Raw genomic sequence first — 27,071 nt, 5'->3', positions numbered from 1 at the left:
GCGTGAAGCCTATCACCCAGTAGGCTAAAACAATTTCTCTTTTCTGGTCCAGATGGATGTAAAAGTTCGACATCTGTGTGATTATCCGCAGGACATGTTAAGAATGAAATGAGGTATAGACTTGAAATTTCGCTTGAAACTTAAGCGAAGTGGTTTGGTGTATCCTACCTTGTTTAAAATGGATAGTGTTTATTAACAACAAGCAGCTGTCTTACGTCGCTTCCTAGGGAGTAAATTAAACATTTGCCCTTGTTTAGAGATAGTAAATAGTAAAAGTAAAATACAACCATTAATTATGATCACAACATAACCTTTATTCCAACAGTACATATTCCCTAGTACATCATTTTATTCACTGAAGGAATGCCGTCTTAGGACGTTGTGGTTTTAAAGAGATCAGCCGGAAAAAACCAGATGACCGCGGCGCGACATGATCCGATGGAGCGTCACGACTCTACTTCCAGAGTGACTAACCGTCCGGCCATTTACAAGTGTGACTCAAGCTAACTGTGTGACCTCGTGGTCACGTAACTTTCTAGTGACCTTGAGTTTACTTTCGTCTGGCATCGGATCTACAGCAGTATATAGGCGTATGTGGGAATTTGGCAAAGACATGTTCTGGCAAGTTTTCAACACGTCCTGCGATGTCCGAGGCGAAATGTTACACTCTTGTGGCTTATAAATCATCGTTAAAATACTCCTGGCGCTGATAGTACTATAAATAGAATTTAATAATTTTGAGACTACAATTAATTAACAATAAGAGATTCACGCGATTAAGGCTGTGCAGTCCGTTTTCGGTGTTTTTAATTGTTTTTCAATTTCAGTAGTAGTGAAACGACCTTGACTTTTCCACCCATAAGAACAATGTTAAACCTCATGCACTTTTACGCTATAATATTAATCGAAGATCTATGGAATATTTTAAAGAAATAATTAGCATATGAAGTGTATATATTCCTTTGAATATTTAATTGAAGAATTACAAAAAAGGTTTTAGATTTTACTGAATAAAAATAATAATGAAAAAAACAAAAAAACCGTTTAGATGCGTAATAATTATATTTCTAAATTAAGACATATCCCATAGTCGTACGACTAAAGTAAGGGCGTAAGATGCATTCGAGGATTAACTTAGTTCTTATGGAGCTACAATGAAGATGGTTGCCGGATCTTAAGATATATTTACCAAATATAGAATTTATTAAATCAAACTGCAGGCATTTGAAGTGATAATTTGGACAATATTATAACCAGGATTACGGAAAGGACAAGGACATGGATAATTTCCTCTCTTTATAAACATGCGATGTAATGACATATAATGAATGCTTTAAATGTACAAATATCCAATGTAGGCTACAGCCGATTTACTTAAACATGGTGACAACATTACTGGTTTAAACTCATTGAATTCCTCTTATACTGCAAGTTTTCGGATTTTTTCGGACTGATGATAAAAACTTGCAGTCCACGTAGCTCCTGAACCATTAGAGATATAGAAAAACTCTAAAATGCAAAAATGTCTTATTTTGTAGTGTAGAATATAAAAACAACATAAAATACAGGGTGTTCCATAAAATATTTTAAAGTTGGCCGCCATATTGGCAAAAATTATGAAAACTTCCAGTCCACGTAGCTCCTGAACCATTAGAGATATTGAAAAACTCTCAAAAGCAAAAATGTATTATTTTGTTGAGTAGAATCTAAAAACAACATAAAATACAGGGTGTTCCATAAGAGATTTTAAAGTTGACCGCCATATTGGAAAATGGCGGCCATCTTCAAAAAATTTGAAAGTGTATCCCTGAGTGAAACTTAAAATTGAGCAAGTTCCAAATTTAAAGTGTGGTGCTAAGTCGTGTAATTAAAAAGTTAGCTATTGGATCACTTTAAAAAACTCACCCTGTATATATATATATATACTGTATATATTATACAAAAAAGTCCCGGGTCAGTTAAATATTTTTCAAAATACTTAAAATATAGCTACAAAACCTTACACAAAGTTACTGGACGTAAAAATCTATTTTATCACATATTCAGTGATCCGCTACTTCTTCAGGGGGGCGGCCCGCCAGGAGTCAGAAGAAAATCTTAAATGTAAGCGTAGGTTGATATGCATATCAAATAAAAGGTCTTTATTAGTAGAGTACAGAGCCGCAAACCCGACCTCAAACGGATAACCGAGTCAAAAATGACAGCCGTTCAAAGATAACTTGAGTTTGCAACTTAGGTTAATGTAAAAAATAAACTGATGAGCTTTTTGATTTTGACTTAACTAACCCAAAAATGTTTACAATTAATTGTTGTTGTTGAATAATAAATTTCGTTATTTCTGAGAGGGATCGGAGTTTTGCATATGCATATCAACCTATGCTTACATTTAAGATTTTCTTCTGACTCCTGGCGGGCCGCCCCCCTGAAAAAGTAGCGGATCACTGAATATGTGGTAAAATAGATTTTTATGTCCAGTAACTTTGTGTAAGGTTTTGTAGCTCTATTTTAAATATTTTGAAAAATATTTAACCGACCCGGGACTTTTTGGACACCCTGTATATAAAATATATAATACAAAATACAAATATGTGTGTGTGTGTGTGTGTGTGTGTGTGTGTGTGTGTGTGTGTGTGTGTGTGTGTGTGTGTGTGTGTGTGTGTGTGTTTACCAAGTTTTTATTAAGAGAAATACAATTCGCTTACTCATTTATTTGTCTCTGCAAATCATGCTTATAATAGTAGCTTAATAATAATCATGCAATATGGATTTGAACGTGGAAATCGAGTACTTAACCATGTTATTATATTTAATGTCAAAGTAGAATACATAGTTATTACTTCTAAAACCAAAAATTATTACTAGCCAAATTATTTCATTCCTGTACAAATATGTCACAAAGATTCCAATTTTAAGAAATGGTTTAATAATAAATCATTATTCATCTGAAATCAAGATGTTGTCCATACAAAAGCAAATTTTACTTTTGTTATTGTTGCTTATGCAATCTGGAGTACCGAGATAAACATAGCCTACTTGTTACATAACCTAAGTTTTATCCAAGTACAACAATTACTGTATTGAGTCAAGTACAACACTGATTTTGAATGACAATTTCGACAAAGTCCATTTTATTAAATATTAAATTTAACATACGTATAACAAACTATTATAGTATCACATTCAATTTCAATAATAACTATAATATTAATAATATTAGGCTATTCATACAATTACATCAATTCAATCTTAATATCTTAAAGGTGAATTATCTGTTTATCTGCCACTGTCACCTCTGAACTATAGGAGCGGGAAATTTTCCAATTTGACTCAATACCTTTGGACGATTACTTCGCGTTTCAATTATCAGTGACAATGGTTGCCAGTTGTACGGGCTCCAACGCTCCAACGCTCCAACTCCACCCGGTGCCTACACACACCTCCTCCCGTACACTTCTTAGGCTACGCGCTGCAGTGCGTCTTGTTTACATCTTTGTCGCCAATCGTCTGTAATCCCATTTCCTTCAAAAATTGAATAAACTTATTACAATAATTTTGCTCCTCAGCTTGTAAACGTTATATCATATCTATACACGTCAGTGAGATTTTGTATTTGTATTGATTGTAAATATTGTAAATCAAAGCAAATATATTAGAAAATCACATAATGTTGCTACTTTGGTGGGAAGGGTTGATTCAGTGTGAATTTTGAGCTGAGTTCCAGTTCACTTCCTTATAATGCAGCCAAGGACGTAGCCAGCAAGGGAGAATAGGGGGTCCGAATCCCCATAATTTTATTTTTTTCAATTAGGTACTTTTCTAGTAAACGAATATTATTATTTATATAGTTCAGTATTACTGACATATACTGCTGAAAAATCGCTTACAACAAAGAAACGGAACAAAAACTCTTTGTCCAATGCGGGAAAATATCAGTTGTCTGGACCCCCTCCCCCACAAAAAAAGATTTTCCTGGCTACGGTCTTTCAAGCCTAGTGCAGCGTTTGAAACCTGATGCTGTCATGGCCTTGACTCGTGGAATATGAAGTAATGTTCGCGTGAAGAGATCCAAAAATGTTCGGCGACGAAGCCCAAATTAACTCTTTACATCGTTTCGACACCAGAGACCCCTAGACTACAACATATAATGAAATCTAGTTGAAGAGGTATTCTCATTGTCTCATCAGGTGCACAATTGAGTCCGCTACGATGTTTTAGAAAAGATCTCAGAGCACGGCGGAGTAACAGAGTTTTCTGTACAGAACGTAGCTGTGGTGGGAAAGGTTGATTCAATGTGAATTTTGAGTTCAGCTCCAGTTCACCTTCCTCTTAGTGCAGTGTCTGAAATCTAACGATGTTATTGGCTGTGCGCTTTAGCGCAGCCTATCGTTATTTCATTTCTGTCTGTCTGTCTGTCTGTTTGTCTTCTCTGTCTGTCCACACGTTATCTCGAAAACGAAATGACCTATAGATTTGAAATTGTTTATGAAGATTCAATTCTATATGAGGAACAAAGATTAGATCATGGTGCATATCATGGGATTTTGCTGAGCGTCAATGAATGTTTTAGATTGCTCTTATGAGATACCCCCATAATCATGGCAACGAGAAAATAGAATAAATAAACATATAATCAAGCAATACACTCATATGAGATTCAAACATCTGACATATTAACACATGTAGCCTAAACTATCCCAACACATAGGCTACACCATAATATTGTATAGTGAATTTATGTGTAGGCTCTTATTATTTGAACACTGATGTGGAACCCAATGTAATGAATACATATCTGAAGGTACCTCGTGACAAAATATGTCAAGATGCAAATTCTGCTTGAAACTTAATGTCTACAAGAACGAAGCGTCATTTTCTAGTCAGCTTCTATTATGTATGATTGTCTTTCCGTCTTCTTTCCGCAGGATATCTCTAGGATGAATTGAGCTATAGACTTGAAATTTTGCACACAAGCTCTGCTAAGCCTGTTACGTGTTACGACAAGTGGGGGGCGTGCCTCTACCTTATCTATACTACTACGCTGTTATCTGGCGCTTCACGTATTAGGAAGGTTATACTCTAGCCCGTGACAAATTTTAAATTCCTTTGAGATATATCGGATATGACGGTATTTTCAAGGTGCATTGAATCAAAAGTAGAATGTGAATATATGAAAAGAGTGAATAAGCGGATCCCAATCTATTTTAGGGCCTTAGATGCTTTCTTGTGACTTGTGTATTGTAGCAGCTCAACTACCCGAAGATAATAAGAAACTACTATTAATTCTGAAGGTCAATTCTTTGCAGGACTTCCGCGATTTGTCATTTGCCGAGAACTGCATTGCAAGCGATCGTATATCACTAAGTGGATATTTATCCTGCCCATAGACAATATCCATAGTAGTGCCAAGATCAACTTTACACGGCTTTTTTGCAATGGAAGTTAACGATAGACCCAAAATTACTTATCCTCATTACTTAAGTACAATAAATTACAGTAACTCCATACATTATACGCAGAGTCTTGCGATGGCCTTGTGGTATCTCGTCTTCAGCAAAGTAGTTTAGATACCGGTCGATTCAACTTTAAACTGAATTAATTTGCAGGTTTAACCACAGACAGCCGTAGAATAGTGCTATGATTTGAACAGGAATGCGCTTCCTTCTCGAGACATGAAAAGCGTCCGTCACTAAATCAGGGCACTGGAAAATGGGCATATCAAATATATCCATAAAATGCCGATGGTTTGCTGTTGTTGCCAGTAAGGTGTAGTAATTACATAACAGTTTCTAGTGGATTTATGTAAAACGCTTGGTCTTGAAACGTAACTTTAAAAGCATGTTGTCATGAAAATGGAGATATAAAGTGGCGAATACCCTCTCACCACAAGTCGTACCGGATTTCCCGGGTTGATCATTGCAAAGCAGATCAGTGAAGGAACCAATTTCCATAGGATACGCCGAATTTCCGGGTTCTTTCCAAGGAACAGTGAATAATATTTTCATTATAAAGTGGCAATCTGTCATAACCTACCAAAGCTTTTGGGATTGATCTGAGATCTACTTGATTTCTAATGATAGTGTAAAGAGCGTAGTGAATTATAGGTCTACCTATGCTAGTACCACTTCCCCTTTTTTGGCAATCATGAGAGCATTTTCTGGTTATAAATGTGCGAGGAGCCAACAGCGATAACCTTATAATCTTGTAAGACCATAGTGCATTACCGTAATGTTTACTGGGTGACAACTGTATTTTAGTAGTTGGAGTTGAAACATTTCTTTCAAGAACTCAGATAACAGGAAGGACTCTATTTTCCCCCACATTTCTTGTACAATTTGATCAATTACTTTCACAAATATGTTTAATTTGTTTTTGTGGATGATGTGTAAATTTCAAGACATATTATTTATCACTAGGCTCTTACAAGAGTCTAACAGGATATAGTATGTAGCCATACGTAGCCACTTAGGATATAGCCTCTTAGGATACAAACCACACATACGCTGTACTGTTGCACACATTGCAAAGTCCACCCCAGTATCTGACAGAATACGATCTCATTTTTAATTTTTTTTATTTGATTTTTGCTTACGCGGTGCTGAAATAGAACATCTTTTTCTATCATGCTACTATGTCAATTCAGACGCTCGAAAAGGTTGATATCAGAAGATTTTAAACCTAGGGAGGTTTTAAGATACCAGGTAGTTTCAGAACTTCGTGGTTGGAGCTACATGAAGAACTGTCCTGGAAGTAAAAGTTGCCTTCTAGAGCAGTGTTTTAGAACCGGGTGCTTGAAGGTAGGTGGTGTGGTGGAACCGGGTGTACACATTTCAACCTAGTATCTTTATATGCAGAGACCAGGACTCCTATAGACCGTAGGAACCTACGAGTATGTAAAGCATGGGGGAAGGCAGATGATATTGATGAAACTATATTCTACAGTCCAGATGATCGCTGTGATCCTTGTTTGTGGAAGTGAGATGGAACAATAATAGGGTGATTCTAGTACTTAGTTTGTTCTCCATGTAGAGGTGGTGTGCAACCAGGAATTTTCTTCGGGGGGTATCTGGAAAATCGGAAGTAGTGGTAAAGAATGCCTCCTGCTTAGTAGGAGGAAGTGTGCGGGAGCCTCTCCCGGGCAATTTTTGGAATATTTGATCCTAAAATCGTTATCTTATAGTACTTCTCAGCTTGTACTATAAAATACAGTACAATGAGGGGAAAGACCAGCTCAACGTGCCTAAAGTGTATAGTAAAAACACTCTACCTCTAATCATCAGAAAGCTTATATGGGGATAAACAAATACAGTTTGTATAGTGTATAAACCTTGTGTAATCATAACGTTAACGAACAGAAATAACACTGAGTACTGAGTTAAATAGATAAGGCATAAATCATAATCAAAGCTAAATGTACTCTCAGATGAAAGAGTTCGATAGCCGAGTTTGAAGTTGATCACAAACAAACTAATTGAACTACAACAAGGTAGATAATTACGTTAGAGTACAAATGTTTTTTCTACGTTTAGTCATATAAAACAAACAATTACTAACAATAAAGTCCCCTTTATAAATCGATTTCAAAAAAAAAATGGTACCGGTTTTTGACGCTATTCAACCAAACTGCAACTTTGAATATATGTAACCTGGAAACTTGTGCTCAGATTTTTCATACAAACAAGTTTTATAGAAGACAGATAAAAACATACTGTAATGGAGTATGTAATTTTAGAATTATATGAAAAAAGTTGTTATTATATTACAGTCACAAATTTTAATCTTGACCGGGTGGTCTAAAAAGTTTGGCATTGTTGCCGCCACGGAGTTCCTAAAGTGTGTTTCCTAAACCTTGGGCGTGTAATTTTTTCCACTACTACTTATTTTTTTTAATTTTCAACACAGATTATAAGAGCAGGTTTAGTAAATTTAGCGCGCCCTGCTCTTCTGATCGCACAAACCGCCAGATTGCACAGGGCAGTGTTGCCAACGGAAGACAACAAACTAACACATCGGTTCACGTCGGTACAACAGATACTTTGTACAAGGTACTCAAACTGAAAGTACCTGTTACAGGACCTTTTACGTCACAGTTACTATACACGTCACGGTCACCGTTACTGGTACAAAGTTTTCGGACTCGCTTAGCAGTAACAGTAACTGGAACGTGTGTACCTGTTACAATTTAGGAGTATTCTGTAACGTGTGATTCTAAATCAGTATAAGAGCATATTTTGTTCTCGGTTACTGGGAGTAACCGGTACAGCTACAAGCTAAACAATAAGAAAAAAAACTAACCTCACTTTCATCGTTGTTGTGGCGATGAAATTAAAATATTTGACGTTTTCAACACAATTATGGAGGGGGCAGGATTGCCCCCTCCCTAAAGAAAACATACAAACGAAAATAATGGTTTGAAATTTAGCCTATACTTGTTTCTGTTTAAAAAAATTTAAGCTTTTAGTCGAAAAGATTTGTTAAAGTCTCAATCACAAGAAAGTTTACTATTGGGTTTTCAGATTATGCCGAATCATAAGTATAGTATTTTTTTATAAGAAAAGTTAAAACTCAATAATTGTTTATAGACATTAAAAAATCAGGATGTCAGACATACGAGAACATTACGGCAAAAGTAGAACTAGAAGTAGTTCTACTTCTACTTCTACTTCTTCTTCTCAGATATACATTACTGCCAAAGTTAGTTACTTTTATTTTCTTTTATCGATTACGTTGATTCTTCAGTTTCAATTAATATTATTGAATTCAGTTAATTAATTTACTTTATTTGGCAAATATTTAAAGGTACACATACCAATCAATCATTTTTGTCCAAAAATTAAAATAAATATTTTCTGAAAGCTAATATTTTTCTCTGCAGTTATATGTACTTTTAGTCCTAGGAAGGACTCAAAATAACAATTAACGGTTTCTCTTACTTTGAGTCTCTGTTAATTCGATTTCCGATCTCTTCTAATTCTTCATTTTTATAAGAAGAATTTACATTGCAGTTCTTTTATTGTTTAATTTTAAACTGTTAATTTTTATTGTTAATTGTATTGTTAATTTATAAAAAAAATACGAATAATTGTTATAATTTTTAGTTCTATAAATTATCATATAAATTCTCTGACATGGTCAAGAAAATGTGAGAATATAAAAAAGATCATAGTTCTAAACCTTTCTAAAATGCTTATTCCAAAACACGAATAAAATAAAAGGAGCTGCAAAATAGTAGGCCTGCTACACGGTCCTTTTAACAATTTTAAACAAAGTTCTCTAAGATTTCACTTAAGCTTTACAGATTACCAATTATAAAAGAAAATAATGTTCTTACGACAACAAGAAATATACAGCTACTTCAGATGGACAACATTTGTTCAGTTCCATTCTGATTAAATTCGTCTATGTACAGAATAGGTTAGAGATTTGAATATAAACATTTAAAAGTTTACTCGTATATTTACGGTCATTTTAATTTCACTGGGGAGTCACCTACGGTCAACTGCTTCAAAGGGAGTCTGGGGAGTCAAATTCTGATCTCATCTTTTAGAACATTTTCTAATGTAGATTACTACTTACTTAATCGTTTAATTATAAAACGCCATTAGAATTAGGGTTACTTATTAGAAAATTTACTCACTATAACTGAAATAATAAACATTGTTTACACTCAACAGTTGATTACATTTGACAGGCTCATTCAATTTATATTACACAACTTTTAGAGAAAGGTGGGATTTTTCGTTACTTTAAAGACCAGTGTGGCGTAGTCCGGAGGGATTTTTGAAATAAGAAAAGGAAAACAGGAACCGCAAGAATATCCACGTAAAATTTCAGTACAATCGGTTGAGTAGTTTACGCGCGAAAACGAAACAAACAAACAGAGGCACTTTCGCATTTATAATATTATTAGGATTAGGATTGGGATGTATGCTTGCATTAGGCATTACAGTTTGTTACTAAAGTTTTGTACGTTTTAACGACTTTTAGTATCATCTTATTTACGGGAACTTCGAATGTGAATGTGTGAAAGGGTATACCAATTCTTTAAAATTTATACGTTTATTTTTTCCATCTAATAGACGTTCCGTAAAATATTAAGAGCCTGCTATAATAGAACGACTTTGAGTCCCCCCTTATAAGAACAGTGTTAAGCCTCGTGCAGTTTTACGCCCTTATTTTTCATCGTATTGTTATAGGAGATGGCTCATTTTAAAGATACAGCTAATGAGTCCCCAAACGTTTTTAGGTTTCCTTCAAAAAATACTGTGGTATAAAGTTTTTAAAAGTTTGAGATTTTTTCAGAATAACATTTAAAATATCAAAAATACTAAAAAAGCTCTGATTCTTATGGCGTTAAATTCTAAACGACCGCTCCATATAAAGGCGAAGGACATTGAAAACATCGTAGATCGAATAGGCAACAACAATATTTCTTAAGACAGAAATTAAATTCTAATTTATGTGGTAAATTGAAAAATTGTGCTTGTCACCATTTGAGATCACTGTTACGCCACACAAAAAATTACAATTTTAAGGTGCCACGCACCTAAAGGTTGAACTTTCCTCCTGATAATGATGTCAACAATACAAGAGCTCCAACCGCTCATCCGTCAGCCAACAACCAGAGGGAAGGAGGGAAGCAAATAAAAGATGAAACAGTCATGTAATAAAAATCAATTGTATATTGTAGCCCCGCAGGCAGTTGTGGGGCTTCTCGGGGGCGGCGCGCGCAGATCACGGGGTCTCCTTCAGTGTCGGCATGGAGCTCAAGCCGTACATGGACTCCGAGCTGCCGGTGCCGGGGCTCCGCCCCACTGGCCAGCAGGGTTACTCCATCTCCGGGCTCCTCTCGGGGGGCGCGAGCCACGGGGACCCTCTGGTGTCCGGTCTACCGTCGCTGCTAGCCCCCTTCGCCGCGCCTCCACATCCCCATGGGCCCCACAAGTACAGTAAGTCCGTGCCGCCTGCAACAACAAATAGTTTGTATCCAAGTCACACACATTTGTATACCAAATGTACAACGAAACTGGTAGGAAATCGGTTTACGTCACAGTGAGGCCGCGTAACACATTTTTAGGTTATACATACTATTATATATGAATTAATAAATTTTTGTGTTTTTTTTTGCTTACCACTTATATAATACTGGTCCAAATTACGTTAATTAAAAAAGTGTTAGTAGGAACTTTAGCACTTTGCAATGCAGAGGTGCAAAATTTAAAACGAGTGCGTTAGGGCTGAATAAGTAAAAATTGCTTTTTTATAAGAGACCTTCGCAAAGGTTTACGAATTTTTTACCATTAACAATTTGTAAGTAAATAAAAAGGCGTTTCCTGAAGTTCTATAAATGTGCTTAAAATATTAGGTTGTTGCTACGTTGATGGGTTATCAATGCAAAACCATCATATCGACAAAAAATGTTATGATTTACTCTAATAAATGTTTGTGTTAGAAATGTCTCAATATTAACATTTAAATGTAGTTTTTCTAAAAAGCTACTGAACCTCGTTATCCATGTACAGTACGACCACATAAGTCCCATTAACTTTATCTACTTCTGAGTATAAACATATTTTTTATGTAAAAAATGTTATTATATTGAACCTGCTTAACAATTTTTCTAATTTTACTGTAATTTGCTGTATAAATATTTTATTAACTATTATATTTACGATGTTGTCAAAATAATTAATATTTTCAAATATTTAAGTACTATTTATAAGTTTTAGACGCAGTTATGCCATATAAAATATTATCAAACTTTGTACTTTTATAGACAACATAAACAGATCTATCTATTCTAGTCTCTCAAACTAAAATACTCGTTTAATAATACAGAAAAAGTACTATGTGACTAACAAAAACTTCCAGAAGTGTCACTGAAGGAAATCAAAAGGTAAAATTGCTATATTTTAACTTTAAAAACATGCCAGGATTATTACCTCTCTCGGATTTTGTTGTTTGTGAATAAATGCGCCCGACAAGCATGGGACACCACTTCAGCTAACATACTTCCTCAAGTTTGCATTTACAAAATAAAAACACGTTAAAATAAAAAAAATTGTACATGTGCCGACAACATAAATGAACCCCTAGCCCATCTCTCACTGAAGCAATGAATAGCAAGCTGGTTTTTAGCGACATAGCTCAAAGAATTATTTTTTTTATTACTGTACTATTCCAACGCACCATAATTCCAAAATACATTGATTCAAAAGTTTCATACTCAACAATACGTAATAAATAAATTCCAAACTCTGTTAAAAATAATTACAACTTAATAAGAACTTGCACATGAATCACTCAGCAAAATTAAACCTCAGTGGGTTTAGTACCAAACTATTATAAGAGCAGAATAAAATAACGGTCATGTTGTTTTTGTATGTATTAAATAACATCTGTAAAGAGCTGGCAGGATGGATGCCACAAAAATGCGGATAAATTATATTGTTTACAATGTTTTCTTTGCTGGCAAATATTTCTAAAGTTAGTTTTATTTCCAGTAGAGGGCTGGAAATAAAATACCTAGTATTTACTTTTATAAATTAAAAATCTACACTACACTTCTCTAATATGAACCAAAATAAAATGGTAGTTTATGCAGACGCCAATGTTTTACATGTAACAAATTTTGTTGGATAAAGTGATAATGCACCAAAACGTAATCAATGTTTCTTTTATATTTTAGGTGGCTTTTGGGGTGGAATCTCGTTGAATCTCATTCAACCTCAAAACCACACCTATATAAATATATTTTTAAAGTTATAGATATAATCTCAATTTTGGTAAACAACTATTTCAACCTTGATGCTATAGTTGTGATGAATCCCCATAAGTTCTCAGTTTTCATTTTATTGTAAATAATTATACTTAAGCACTAATAATTAATAATAATTAATTAAGCACTAAGAATTAATAATAATTAATGAAACAATAAGAATTAATTATGGTTTTGTCGAAGAAACTGCTTTTGGGAAAGACGTTTTACGATATTAAGTAATGTGGATCATTAGGGCGTACCCAATCATTTATTTCAGGGGAGGGGGGGGGTAATAATTCCAAGGATTAAAAAAGTATTTATGGACTACTAGTAAGAAAGTAGAAAATATTAAGAATATAATATACAAGTGTGTGTTAAAATATTGTTACAATTTTGAACTGTTTTAGTTGTATCTGATTGAAATTATTCATAATGCCAAACCAAATCTCAGGGAAATTGAACCCCATGCCCCCGTCTGGGTACGCCCCTTTCCTTTAGACACCTTTAGAATAAACCACAATACAAATTCCTGAGAAAATAATTGTTGAAACAATTTTTTAAATTAAATACAAATGTTGGGTTATATCCGAAATTGAAGATATGAACTAGGCTCTTAATATTAAAAAATGAGGTCTATATCAGCATATTTGGAATATCAGGTCGTAAATTTTATTTATTGTTATAAAAGCATAGGTTATATAACGGTGGGACAAAAATTGGCGAGATAGTTTCCGGCGATACCCTGCCGACGGTAATACAGGCCTACCGGCAAAACCTGTATATCCATACTCAGTGGCGTTATGGAATTAGTGAATTAGTATTCCTAATGAAGCTGATGTATTGGAAATGCTACCATGAGATTGAAATACAAAGCTATTGGCAACATTTGCATGCTATTACACCCAGTGCCGTACATAGAAAATTATTTTGGAGGGGGCTACACACTGGGTGACTTAGGAACTATCAAGTATCCCCAAAATAGGGATTGGGGCAATTTTTGAGTTTTAAAATCTCGTGAATGTATTTTAGCTGAAAACAAACTACAATTAATGTCTTTTTTCATTTCGGGGGGCTGAGGGAGGCTTATATTTATTCGCCCATGATGATTAAACACACCAACAAAAAATTTACAAAATCAAATAAACAAAAATGTTAGCCAACAGCGAAGAAGGATTATTGCTAGATAACGCTTAATTATGTTTGATGTAGACATACATTTCGATTTCTCCGTTTTTATATATAAAAAAACACTGAAGAATTACAATTGTAATATTTGGACCTGTATTTCCGGATCATCCGGTTGGTGTGCAATAAACTACTACATTGGCGAATTCAAAGTTTAAAATAAAATAAAATTTAAAAAATTAATCTATTTCAATATCTATTTATAGCTGGGATGTAAATTAGAGTATCCAAGTTCAGAGTATTTTAAAAGAAACTATAATATTTTAAAGGCATTCTGGCCCAAGTTATTTAACCATTACAAGGAGGTATCGAAGGACCCAACATAATGTGACCAAAGGTTATCGCACAAACGGACAGGCAGACGGACAGGTTGCCCTTTAACATTTGGATCCAAAAATCAATAAAGTTCTTCCTTGAACCAAAAATAAACTATGTTCCAAATTTCAAGCCTCTGGAAGCATTCCATCAAGAGTTATCCAGAGCCAAAGGACAACGACACGATTTTAAAAAGGCCTTATCGGGTTTTGAAGAATTCCACTCGTCAAAAACACACTATTTTAAAAACATTAAACATATTTGATCACTTTAGGTATACATAATAATTACTCCTGTTATATTAGATCACTATCCTGCTCCCCAAATGACCCCACCACTTACCTGCCAAACAAAGTCAGGAGCGACGTAAACAACAATCAGTAGGCCTACACCACATAGCTGCTGTTGACCCGACAATCCAGGGTTGACACAGAACCGTATCAGGGCACAGACTGGCCGATTATCAGCTCAAATATGCTCTATTGAGTTACTCTAAATGAATTATAGCCCCACATTATAAACTTAGTTAGTGGCCAACCTAATAACGACATCTAAGCTAATAACAATCGGAAGCGAGGGTGACGGCCGGTGTACGCGCGTGCGTGAGTGGGCTTTACATTTACAAGCTTTCACTTCTCACTCGTACTGTCGACAATTAATTGGCAACTTTTCCCAAAAAACAGTCTTTGAATTAATCTGTTTAGTTGTTTTTTGAATAATTTGTTTTGTGTTTATTAAAAGTTTTGATTTTACGGGAAAATATTGTTGAACCTCTTACTCGTATTTGGACCTTTTTCAATTAAACAAGGCATTTACTTAGTACAGATCAAACTCTTTCTCTTTAAAGAGTGGAACATTCGTGTGTTTTTTTTAATTATTTGCAGCGTTTATTTCTTAACCCTTACATTTTTTAGTATTGTTATGTGTAGGCTAATAATTTCTTTTCTTTCTGGATGTGACGTTTTGTTCGTTTGCCACATTGATTGTTCTTATAAACAAATTGGGTACTATTTAAGTTATATTTTTATTCTTGCTGTGTTTATTCCTTCTGTAACATTTTTTTAGTGTTCTTATGTGTTTATAACTTTTGCTCTTTTTGGATGTTACATTTTACTCTTTAGCCACATTGATTGTTCTTATTGATAAATTTGGTACTAATTATGTAAAATCCGTGTTTTGCATAAAAATATAACTTGAGTTCAAAATTGACCTCGGCCAAATACCTTGTTTGTCCGAATTTTTGTTTCGAACGTATACATCTGTAAACAATCGACGTTTAGTTATTAGAGCATATACTAAAAACCAAGGTCTTTATACAAACACTCAAAAAATTGTAAACAATTTTCACTTATTACTCAAGCAACATCAACATAAACTAAATCTTGTTCAAAGTTTTCAAAATAATGATAATAAATTGCAATTGATAACGTACTTCTGAAATAAGTAAAGTTATAATACAAGCACTTCAATCTGTACACACTCAACACTGTTGCACAAGGTAGACAAGATCTAATAAAAACATTCCATACCATACAGTTCAGTACCAAAACTTCATCAGTTGAGTAAAAAGGATCTTTAATTAGCCAATTATACAACTTAGTTTTAACACTATTAAGCTTCACTTATCGAACACACTTGGGAAGTTTATTGCATAATTGCACAAACAACATTTCAAACAACAGTTATTTTAGTCAAGGCTGAGGGATATCAACCAATTTTGTTCTTTTATTCTAAGCATGTATATAACTTGGTGATAGATTCATTAAAATTTATAGTAAAATAACATTTTTAACATTAATATTGTTTAAATATACATGTTTTTTTTTAAAGGCCCGCACGGGCTTGATAATTCCCGAACGATTACAGGTAAAGCAATAGAAACTTAGTACATCATTACTGCACTTATATATCTACTTTTTGTAGTAACTACCATTGTTTGGCGTGTCAGGAGGATGGCCCGCAAGGAGTCGGAGGGAAATCTTAAATTAGAGCATAGATCGAGTAGTAAATCAAATTAAAGGTAGAGTAGAGTACAAACCGAAAATGCGACCAGAAAAGATTCTCTCTTTAAAAAATTACGCGTTTAAAGTTTGAAACATTTACAGTGTATGTCCTGTTCTAGGTGGTTTATTTCTTGCCCTGACTCAAGTTATGAAAGTTAAACTTAGTAAATGAATACTGGACTTAGGAAATAATTTTAAGGCACTTATCGACTCTTTTAGGAAATAATGTTAAGGTACTTATCGACTCTTAACATTAAATATTGTTTGTTTAAAGTAGCTGAGGGAAGGGCAAACAAATATCAGTGAACCTAACACCAACGTATACTGTTATACATTAGGTTCCAGGTAATACAGAGTGTTTTTATTTTAAGTCTCACAAGAGAGAGAGAGAGAGAGAGAGAGAGAGAGAGAGAGAGAGAGAGAGAGAGAGAGAGAGAGAGAGAGGAGAGAGAGAGAGAGAGAGAGAGAGAGAGAGAGAGAGAGAGAGAGAGAGAGAGAGAGAGAGAGAGAGAGAGAGAGAGAGAGAGAGAGAGAGAGAGAGAGAGAGAGAGAGAGAGAGAGAGAGAGAGAGAGAGAGAGACAGAGAGAGAGAGAGACAGAGAGAGAGAGAGACAGAGACAGAGAGACAGAGATTGTAGATTTTTAAGATCCCATCAATTTATTCTAGCTTAAAGCAATGTATCCACACATTTTTACATAGCTCTAAAATATATACCGGTACCCAACAATTAATTTTTATATCCCCAATTAAAACTGTTTATTTTCAGTCGTATTGCATAGACAATGGAAGAAGAGCAGTAATTCAATTCAAATGCATACCTCTTTGCCTTTTAACTCCTTACAATTTGAGAGTATTTCCCTTGCACCCTTTATTTTTTTAATTATCATTATTTTTCATAGCTAATTTAAGCTTGACAGAGTTATCCAACTGTAATGCGATAGTAGAACATGTCGTATGTTATGTCCCAGGTTACGACGAGGTACCCACGGATGCCGCAGCTCTATCTCCATCTCCACCGCCGACATACGCCTCGTCGACATCGTCTACCCAGGCGGGAAAACGGAAACAACGGCGATACAGGTGAGGGGAACAGTCTTATTTGTTGCTATGTAGCTGCACACTTCATCGTCCAAACTGTATAGAGAGCGTACCACACCCGGTGTCAATCTTGTATGTACTACTACAGCAGTTATTTATGCATGTAGTTATATTTTTAACTAGTTATAGTTATCTTTTACTGTAGTTAGAGTATGTCGTTACGGGTTTACCATGAAACTAAACTTTATATAATTCTGTATAATAATACCATTGCAGTTTGTACCACACGTGCAAGAAGTTTTGTTTTTAAATTCGGTCGGAAATCAAATTTGGCGAGTGATTCCTCTACCGTCCGGGGTTTAGTTGGCAGAACGTGGCTTCTGGGTGGCAGTCATAGCCGTCGTAAGCTGATTATTTTAGTAGAGAGCAGCATAGATCTCAAAGTTTTATAAAACCGAAAGAAGTAGTAAACTACACCAATAGTTCTTTTGTGAATGCAGCACACAATATCCTAACACAAATTAAGGGCGTGAATAGAACAATCCCTAGCTGCCTTATAATGTTCGCATCCCATACATTTCCTGTCATGCGACATACAAATGAGAATGAAGTACATCACTACACCAAGCTATAAAAATCTAAAACATCAACTGGAATCGATGACATTTTCTAAAAATTTTTGAAAAACTGTGGTGAAAAGCTTGCTTCTCCCTAGAAGCAGTTATCAACAGTCATATCCCGTCAGCCATGAAAATAACCAAATTGTATCCTCTGCTTCAGAAGGGAAATGTATGTGAACCTATAAAATACAAACCTATATCACACCTATAAACTTTTTAAAAACTTTGTTAAAAGCTAGTTCTGGAGAGGTGACATGAATACTGTGCTCAACATAACATACCGACAAATTCCCAAAATGGCTTTACAAAAGGAAAACCTACAACAAAATCCATGTTGAAACTCATTGAAAACCATTATTTACCATCTAGAAGCTGGTGAACAACCAACAGGTGTATTTGCGGATTTGAGAAAAGCATTTTACAGCTTACAACCTCATTATAAAAAATAGAGCTCCTGCGCGTGGCTGGAAAAGCAAAAGATTGGTTCAGAAGTGATCTGAAGGGATGAGCCAAATCAATATTAAAAACACAATTATTTGATCGCCAGCACAAAATCAAAACCCTTGCAAGTTAGCCTACCTCAAGACTCTGTGCTCGGACCAGTATTATTTATACTTTTTATCAATGGCCTGCAACAACACCTAAGCAGCTATTGTGAAACGATTATGTATGCTGATGACATCACACTCCTACTCAGCAAACCGTCAGCTGAAGACCTAGCTGTAAATTCTTAGACTGCACTCAACTTGGCTATCAGTACTGCTACGGGAGAATGACCTTGTTGCTAATTCCTCAAAAGCCAACCAAGTTTTATTTGGAAGACGAGCTGATCAGACACCACACATACCACAGAAGTAGAAATGTTAGAGGAACAATTTTTAGGCATAAAAATGTACAGCCAACTATTCTAAACACCTCATCTAGAGAACCTAAGCTCAGTGTTAAGCACGAGCCTCGACGCAATTGGACAAATTAAGTCCATTAGCATTAGTGATACAGTTTAAGTGGAATCCGAGCCTTACATTGGCAGTTTGCTGAAATTAAGCTTTTAGAGTAAGATTCAATCTCTTTACCATCTTTACAAGGCTTATTGGCACTGAAGATGTTACCGAAAATTGTCAGGTGTTAGAAACGATCGAATGTTGTAGGTAAAAGACCTAAAAGATTTAATGGGGTTCAGTTGTATATTCAATGGTTTAGGGTTAGACACTGATGGTCATTTGGAGTTTAAAGAACAATATTGTTGTACAAGGATGATTTCTAAAGTAAATTATTATGAACAGTGAGCAATGAGTTGGAGTATTCCATATGCCAGATAATGCCAAAATGTATGTACTAGTCTCTCCATCTCGTTTACAAAGCACGATGTTTTATCTGTAACACAGTAGACTGTATGAAAACCAGAGTAAATGCACTACCATCTATAGATATATCTATATTTTGTTCTTGTGTTACAGAACGACGTTTAGCAATTTCCAACTGGAAGAGCTGGAGCGCGCGTTTCACAAAACCCATTATCCAGACGTGTTCTTCAGGGAGGAGCTGGCGCTGCGCATAGACCTCACCGAGGCCAGAGTGCAGGTGAGTGAGTTTAGTGAGTTAGATAATGACCCTTAGCAAGATCAAGGATTTCAATTGCACGGTTGATTAAAATTAGCTACGGATAAATGAAAAGCCTCAGAGTATCTATAAGTGGGTTTCCTACTTTAGAGGTTAAATGTAAGAAAGGACCGTGTGGTCCTAATTTCGCCTCAATAAAGAAGTGTTTCTTTCTTTTCTTTTCTTTTTACTTTGGTTGCACTGAAAGGAGTTATTAAACAACAATCCTGTTGTACTTGGCGAAGGTTGTGACTGAAGTAGAATGACTATTGATAGAGTTCAAGCAACAACTGAATATTTGTATTGTAGATTTCCACTGTAGATGCAGTTAAAGTCACGTACTATGCACTTTTAGAAAGTCGTGTAAGATATGGAATTTTGGTTTGGGGAGGGACATCAGAAGGGACTCTTCAGAGAGTTTTAGTCCAGCAAAAGCGTGCTGTAAAAGGATACTAGCTGAGCTGAAGCCAAGAGAGTCATGCAAGGATGCATTCAGAGAATGGGGAATATTCACAGTACCCTCCATCTATATAATTGAAGCAATTATGTATGCTATACAAGAGACTCTATAGAGATTTACCCAAATCCATCAAAATAATACAAGACATTCCCAACAGTTTACCCTACCTGCACATCGCCTAGCATTCTTCCAGAGAAAGCTATGCCGGAGCAAAGTTTTTCAATGCCCTACCAACAAGTATAGTCAAGAATAGTCTACCCACAACTCTTAACAAGAAACTGAAAGACTGGTTTATTGACAAATCTTTTTACTCCATTGATGAATTTCTGTACACTGATGTATTATGAAACTCTGTAAATATTTAACATTGTATTTTTTAAAGTTAATATGGCACACTTTCTAAACTTGATGTTTATGAAATGAAGAGATTCTGATTCCGATCAACAAGACAGTATTATGGTCAAGGAATATTGTTTGGACCTGATATTTTGACATGATGGAATGAGGTGTTTCTGGTTTGTAAAATAGATGTAAACATGAAACTCGTTAAGTTTAATAGGAAAGTAGGCTACGTCCCGTCAATTTAGGTTTAACCACGTAGATAAAGATAACACATTAGATCTGATGGAAAATCATAACCTACTTAAGGCTATTCAAGCAGAGGTCTATCATGCAAACTTTGATATTTTATTTGAACATCCAGAGACTAATTAGATTGCCTTGCCTCATCAATAAAGAAGGAAGGAAATATCCTTAAAAAGAGCACTTTGATAGTAATAACATCCGGAGTTATTTGATGTGGGTTGTTCCGTAAATGTTATAGCACAACAACTATAAAATATAACAACATATTTCATAGCATATCAACAACAGCGAATCATTAATGATAGATTTACAACTTTTTAAATCTAAATCTAAAAAAGGTTTAATGGTACATAATAAAATATAGGAAAACACAATGTGGATAGGATAGTAAATTGTAAATGGATAGTTTAGTATTTATTTCTGATGAATTGTGTCACTCTAAGTATCCCGAATGTTGCCGGCTAATGCATGACTGGGTCCGGCACAGTTTAGACAAACCTCTGTCAGAGAGCAAAACTGAACTTTGGTCTCTGAACAGGTTGGGCAACCAATGAAAATAAAATCACTGTTGGCCCGCGTTATTCAACAATATTTGGATATTCATACAAACCTATCAGCTATGGTTCACGTCAATAGTATTAAAAAGTAAATAAAATAAAAAGAAAACACTACAATTGGAGGCTCAATTTTAAATAACTATTTACGTTGCTGGACTCTAGATTAAGTGTCTTAATATTATTATTAAATCCAGTGGCCACACTACTGGTAATAGTGGTCAGTAAATTCCGAAAAAAATTATTGAAAAAAAAAAACAATAATAATGTACAAACCAAATATCCTAAATCATCTTCTTCTTGTACATACGAATGTAATATTTATTACTATCAGTTAAGCATTACTATCTGAGCAAGAATCGTATTGAACCGGGATCCATTAGAGGGGGTAGCCATAAATGTGACTTAATATCACACTCATTTGTCGGTTAAATTCATTATTTTATCTCACATGAAACACTTTCGCAAGACTCCCAAAATTATTAATCCTGCTAACTGTTAGACCTAGTCTTAGATATTGTATGTTGCCTTTTGGAGATGGCTCTTGAAATAGAGATTGGTTGGTCTAAGGTGATCCCCAAATACTATGGACGTTCACTGTGTTCGAACTTTGTACCTATAAGCCAGATATTAAGTTTATAGTTATCTGTCCTTTTAGTAAAATAGAAGCAGGCTAATGTTGTTTTGAACATTTTGGTGTAATATTAGAGAGAGACAAAAACCTTATGATAGCAAAGACAATATCAGAAGTAGTTTTGTCACGTCTTCATCTCTGTATTGCTAGGTAATAGCTATATATCATCGGTGTAAGTTTTTCAGAAACGTCAGCAGTATAAATATTAAACTGTTTCGACAAGACAACTTAGGGAAGGGTACCTGTAGCTGTCTAAACCAGTGTTTACGCTTCCAGATAAATCTTAAGTGCCTTCTTCAAGAAGTACAAGAGTACAGCCTATTGCCACGCATTTAAGCCTCAAGGGTCTTTAGCGCACCCCAAAAGTATAGCATGAGGCTAGTCAGATTACAGTTTCGGCAATTTTACAAACCGCCGAAAACAACCGATTATTGTGTCCCCCTCCTGGGGAATTTCACCACCCTTGTCCATACTACCAAGGATGGCGTGTACCGCTCATTCCTATTACCAAGACAATGCAGAAGCAGGTGTTCAGCAGTTTCCTCCTTCTCGTCACAATCTACAGAGCGGATCATTCCGGAGAATGCCGACTCTGTGAAGATGCTTCCTCAGAAGACCATGTCCCGCAATTAGAAGATCCTTTGCTTGGTCATGATGTTTCAGCCTGTGCTGAGGGTTGTGTTGGCCAATAGTTATTGACGTGAGATTTGAAGTTTTGCCAGTGAGCTGGTGGTGCCTGTTGGCAGCATTGAGGATGGAGGAGATATTGAATTGGTATGCTACAGGAGATGGAGGAAAGTAGCGTACAGTCGAAGAAGATGCCTCCTTATGATCACAAATTCTGCTCATTCAATCTGAAACATATCAGGATATCAGATGTTTGCCGAGTTAATTTCGATAAGGCAACATAGTGTTCGCTATATTGATAATGTGGATCCACATATGGAAAGCTGTTTACACCGACTTCGTCCTCTGGCATTTCCAGCAGTTTAAAAGAAGAGTAGACGAATTCGAGTTACCAGATTTGGTGGGTGAAAAAGATTGCACAATTCTCCATTCCTGACTCTATCTCGAGATAAACTGAATGCCTATCTTTGGCAGTATCTTCTGTGAAAATATTGCTATATAATACTAAATTACGTACTTCGTGATACTAATGTACATTTATTGTGGTTGACAGGTATGGTTCCAGAACAGGCGAGCCAAGTGGCGAAAGCAGGAAAAGCTGATGGCTAAACAACAGGTGGCGGTGGCGCCCCATCAGGGGATGATGGCGCAGCAGCAGCCACTCGGCATTATCAGTGTACCAGGTCTGAATATCCTCTACCTTAAGCTTCATTTAATGTACTTGAATAAAGTGGGTAAAATGTCGTAACGAACTTTTGAAACAGATCACTATAAACAAATGATCAAAATATTATAGCATATTTTAATGTTGTTATGAACTGAGTTCACTATTTTGTTGCAGTTTGTTCAAGCCCGAGTCTTCTCTCAGATTCTACATCTCAGATAGGTAATATAATTTTTCATCAGTTATATTTTTAGTTCAGTTGCCTAGTTTGGTTTTACAACATTATTGGTTTGTTACTTTAAAATTGATGCTTATGTGAATGAAAAATAAGCTAGAGATAGGGTTTGTATGATGAAGCACTTCTCAGCATAACAGATTGGCAGAAATAAACTAAACCCTGGATTTGTAGGTCTGTGTTCTGTTGTGATAGCCTTTAAGGAATGCAATTAAACTTAAGTCCTCCTCCGTGGACTAGTGGATACAATCACGGCTCTCTAACTGAGAGATCATGGGTTCAAATCCCAGGGAGGTCTAATCATGATATGGATAATAGCCACAGTGACCGAAAATAAGCTAGTCCGAAAATAGCATAGCAAAGAGCTGAGGCTTAAAAGAGGATAAAAAAAGAAACGCAATTTCATTAAAACGTGGTGGTTGACTAGAATAACACGTGTTCAATAGCAGAGTTGGGTGTACGGTTGGTTGAATGTTAACGGACTTATATTAAACACAGCTGACTTGTGAAGTATTCTCGTGTTGGTTACCTGCACAGTTCATTATCTAATCACTATTGTCCAACGCATAGGTTACAGTTGGAGCCTACTTACCTCTTCATTTGATTACAAATACAGTAAAATTCCATTAATCCGGCATCCTATAGTTTGGCACTCTCGGTAATCCGGCACGACTTTTTGGGGAAAGTAACATTTTCCTGAACAACGCCAACGATGTTTTTTCCGTCCGTGGTGTACACACGGCTTAGTCGTCGAGAAGAGGCTAGGCGTCTCATTCGGCCGACTTCGGGTGACATCGGTTAAACTCGAGTCACGTGACTGACTATGGCCGTCGGCTGTCAGCCTGTGTAACCAGTGTTGCGTATTTTCGTATCAATTCAATTGAGTCTAGTAAAATGGTAGGTCAATTTCACTGTTAATGTGCTCAGCAGAAGTTTGTAATTGAAGGACGACTCTAAACTAATGATGACGTGTCGCCATTGTTTTCTGAGATAGGTAAGTAGTGTCTAGAGAGTGTCTCAGTGGCAATAAGGAACTAGGCTGTGTGAACCGGTTGCACCACGACCTACCTCAACCATTACCGTGTTCCGTTCGCACCTGATACGTACACTGTGCATAGACAGTTTTAGATAAATAGTTCTTATAGATCCACATATAACAAGGACTACCCGAGGTTTATATTTTGAATAATAAAAACATGTTTTACTGAGATTGTTTCGTTTATTTATTTATTATGTCTACATTATTTCTCTGATCTCTTATATCCAATAATCCGGCAAATCTGATCATTCGGCATGTATCAAGTCTTGATCGTACCGGATTAACTGAATTGTACTGTATGTCTAATACTAGCCCTTATCCGCGGCTCCGCCCACAACTTATTTATTTATTTTTCCAACGGACATACATCTCTATTTATATACAAGTATTATAATAATCGTGATCTTACGAGCAACTTAACCTAACAATAAATAGCTAAAAAATAAATATACGTGTGGAAGGCTGAGTAGACAAGTGACAGAACAGTGTATTAGTAGTAGGAGCTATAATCAATAGAAACTTTACCCAATGATTATTAAAACAAAATAAGTAGCCAATTAAATTAAATAGCACGACTAGTTACACCAATGAGTTTAGTTGAGTACAAAATACAAAGTCATCAACTCTAGTACAATTCCTTTTCATTCAATTGTATCTAACATTCCATGTATATTTGATTGGACAGTTCCATCGATTTCAGTAACACAGGAACTATTTTAGATCAATGTGAATAAACCACACAGTCGAACTTCTTAGCTTTCTTAGTGAAAGCATTAATGATATAATACGATAGAATGAAAATGTACACAATGTCTTTCGACGATTTCATGTAATTCAAAAATTAAATTTAGTGTGTGGTGTATTGTTTTGTGATTCCGCTTGCAGCTACATACAGCTTCGCACTCAATTTCGTAGGCTTTGCACGTGTACAAGCATTTCTTGCACGAGTAAATTATATTTCCGACTCCATTATTGACCCTGAGAATGTCCATGTAAAATTTATAGTACAAACTGTTGAATAGTTTACGCGTGAAAGCATAACAAACAAACAAAGTACCGGTAGCTTTCGCAATTAAAATATTAATAAGGATTAGGATATAGGAAATGTTTTCCGGTTCTTAATCTGCGTCGAAACTCAGTCATATAATAAAAATCTTGAAATGTTGCGGCGTAGAGAGCCATCTTCAGTCAGAATATGTTAAACAGAAACTGCCTATAATACATATCCATCCGTACAATTCAGTACAGGAGAGAGGCGTATCGTGATTGGCTGAAGATTAGCAAATCAACGACCAACAGCGATCAATGTAGTCCATTGTCACAGACTGCCAACTTTACAACAATTGTACTCTATCTTCTTTCTTGGAGTTACTATCATTCTGGAGTATTTCATTGGCTAATAGCACATTTTTACAGGTAGTTTTGCTTTGTAAATATCTGTTGCGTATTGCGTTTTTGTAACAGTGATTCAGTGTTGAAGATGGTTCTCCATAGGAAGACCGAAATATTTCAACACGTTATCGTGGTTGTTATAACGTACTTTGTTTCAGGATCGTTCAGTCCCGGACCCTCCGGTGGTCTGTTCCTGGGCATGGAGTGGGGAGGCTTCGCCCCCTACCACATATCCTCATCATCCGGCTGCAAGGCACAAACAGAGATCGACCCCGACCTCTTGCGGCTCAAGTCCAGGGATCCTGCAGAAGACCAGGCATCCTCGGACATGCTGCTTACCACTCCTTAACATCATGTGTTGTGTTACGTTTAGGATTTAATGTACCTCTAAATAAACTTTTTGTTGAGTTTCTGTTTATAACCCTTTGACTATTGCATCTAATGAGTCCTTATTTGGGCAGCTCTGGCGTCATCGCAGATCATGAAACCGTGTTGTTTACCTTGGTAAAACACCAAATATGTCAATTTAAAAGCTCCTCAATAGATAAACAATTATCAATCAACGAACAAGTTTTCTTCAGTAACTTGCAAATCTATACTCTTCAACGGGTCCTTCCAGACAGGTTTTTATTGAGGTTGCACGTCTTGGATGAATCAGATATTTTTCTGTCATAGATTGACTTTCATTTCAATGAATTATTGGTATTATTGCAAATTATGTGTAATTCGTACCACGGGGAGTTTTGTCTTCAATATGTTTAATTTATTGGCTGCTGAAAATCCACTTCAATGTTTTATTATCTTTAACGTTATAACCCCTGAATAAAACATTTTGTGACACACACGTCACACTGGTTTATCTAAACCTTCTCACGTTCTACCTGAAATTGAAAATGTCCTACATGTTTACAGTGTTATATTTCAGGCACCAGCATTTGCAGTTAATAAAAACTGGAACAAAGGAAACCTGTATTAACATCCTTGGTAAATTAGTAGTCTAAAAATATTTTATGTGCTAAAACTACTTATGATTCGAGGGTGGTTTGATAAGTCAATGACTTTTTGAATTTTCCGCGCAGTAACTTAAATGCAACAGTGCTTACAGTAAACTGTAATCTGTTATGGTTTTCACGTATTTTTATTTACAATAGAACAATACTGAAGTTCAAAAGTGAACGGTTTTACTTTATTGCCAGTAATTAGTTGTATGGAAGTCGCACCTTTATATTATTTTTGTCAGTCACCGCTACGTCGATGGAAAAACGAGGTGGCCTATTGTAAAAGTTTGTACTACAGTTGAATGATTTCCTTTTGGCCCATAATTACAAGTTGTTATCATTTTTTGTGGATTGTTTTTTCTCAG

The 27,071-nt window shown here is 35.6% G+C and overlaps 1 protein-coding gene and 1 long non-coding RNA gene across 2 annotated transcripts; one reads left to right on the top strand and one right to left on the bottom strand.

The window, feature by feature from the left end:
• Nucleotides 1-10,659: 10,659 nt before the first annotated feature.
• Nucleotides 10,660-14,800, bottom strand: LOC124363961. Its single transcript, XR_006922571.1, has 2 exons — nucleotides 14,600-14,800; nucleotides 10,660-10,961 (listed from the first exon to the last, which is right to left on the bottom strand). It is a non-coding gene; the product is annotated as an uncharacterized LOC124363961 (long non-coding RNA).
• Nucleotides 10,717-26,117, top strand: LOC124363960 (retinal homeobox protein Rx1-like). Its single transcript, XM_046819229.1, has 6 exons — nucleotides 10,717-10,946; nucleotides 17,230-17,341; nucleotides 19,377-19,500; nucleotides 22,932-23,061; nucleotides 23,220-23,264; nucleotides 25,867-26,117. Exons 1-6 carry the CDS (start codon nucleotides 10,757-10,759, stop codon nucleotides 26,055-26,057), a joined length of 792 nt encoding a protein of 263 aa, XP_046675185.1. The 5' UTR covers nucleotides 10,717-10,756; the 3' UTR covers nucleotides 26,058-26,117.
• The last annotated feature ends 954 nt before the right edge of the window (nucleotides 26,118-27,071 follow it).

The sequence above is a fragment of the Homalodisca vitripennis genome, chromosome 5 (assembly GCF_021130785.1).
Source record: "Homalodisca vitripennis isolate AUS2020 chromosome 5, UT_GWSS_2.1, whole genome shotgun sequence".
NCBI classification, from domain to species: Eukaryota; Metazoa; Arthropoda; class Insecta; order Hemiptera; family Cicadellidae; genus Homalodisca; species Homalodisca vitripennis.
This window is presented reverse-complemented; position numbering and strand designations above follow the sequence as displayed.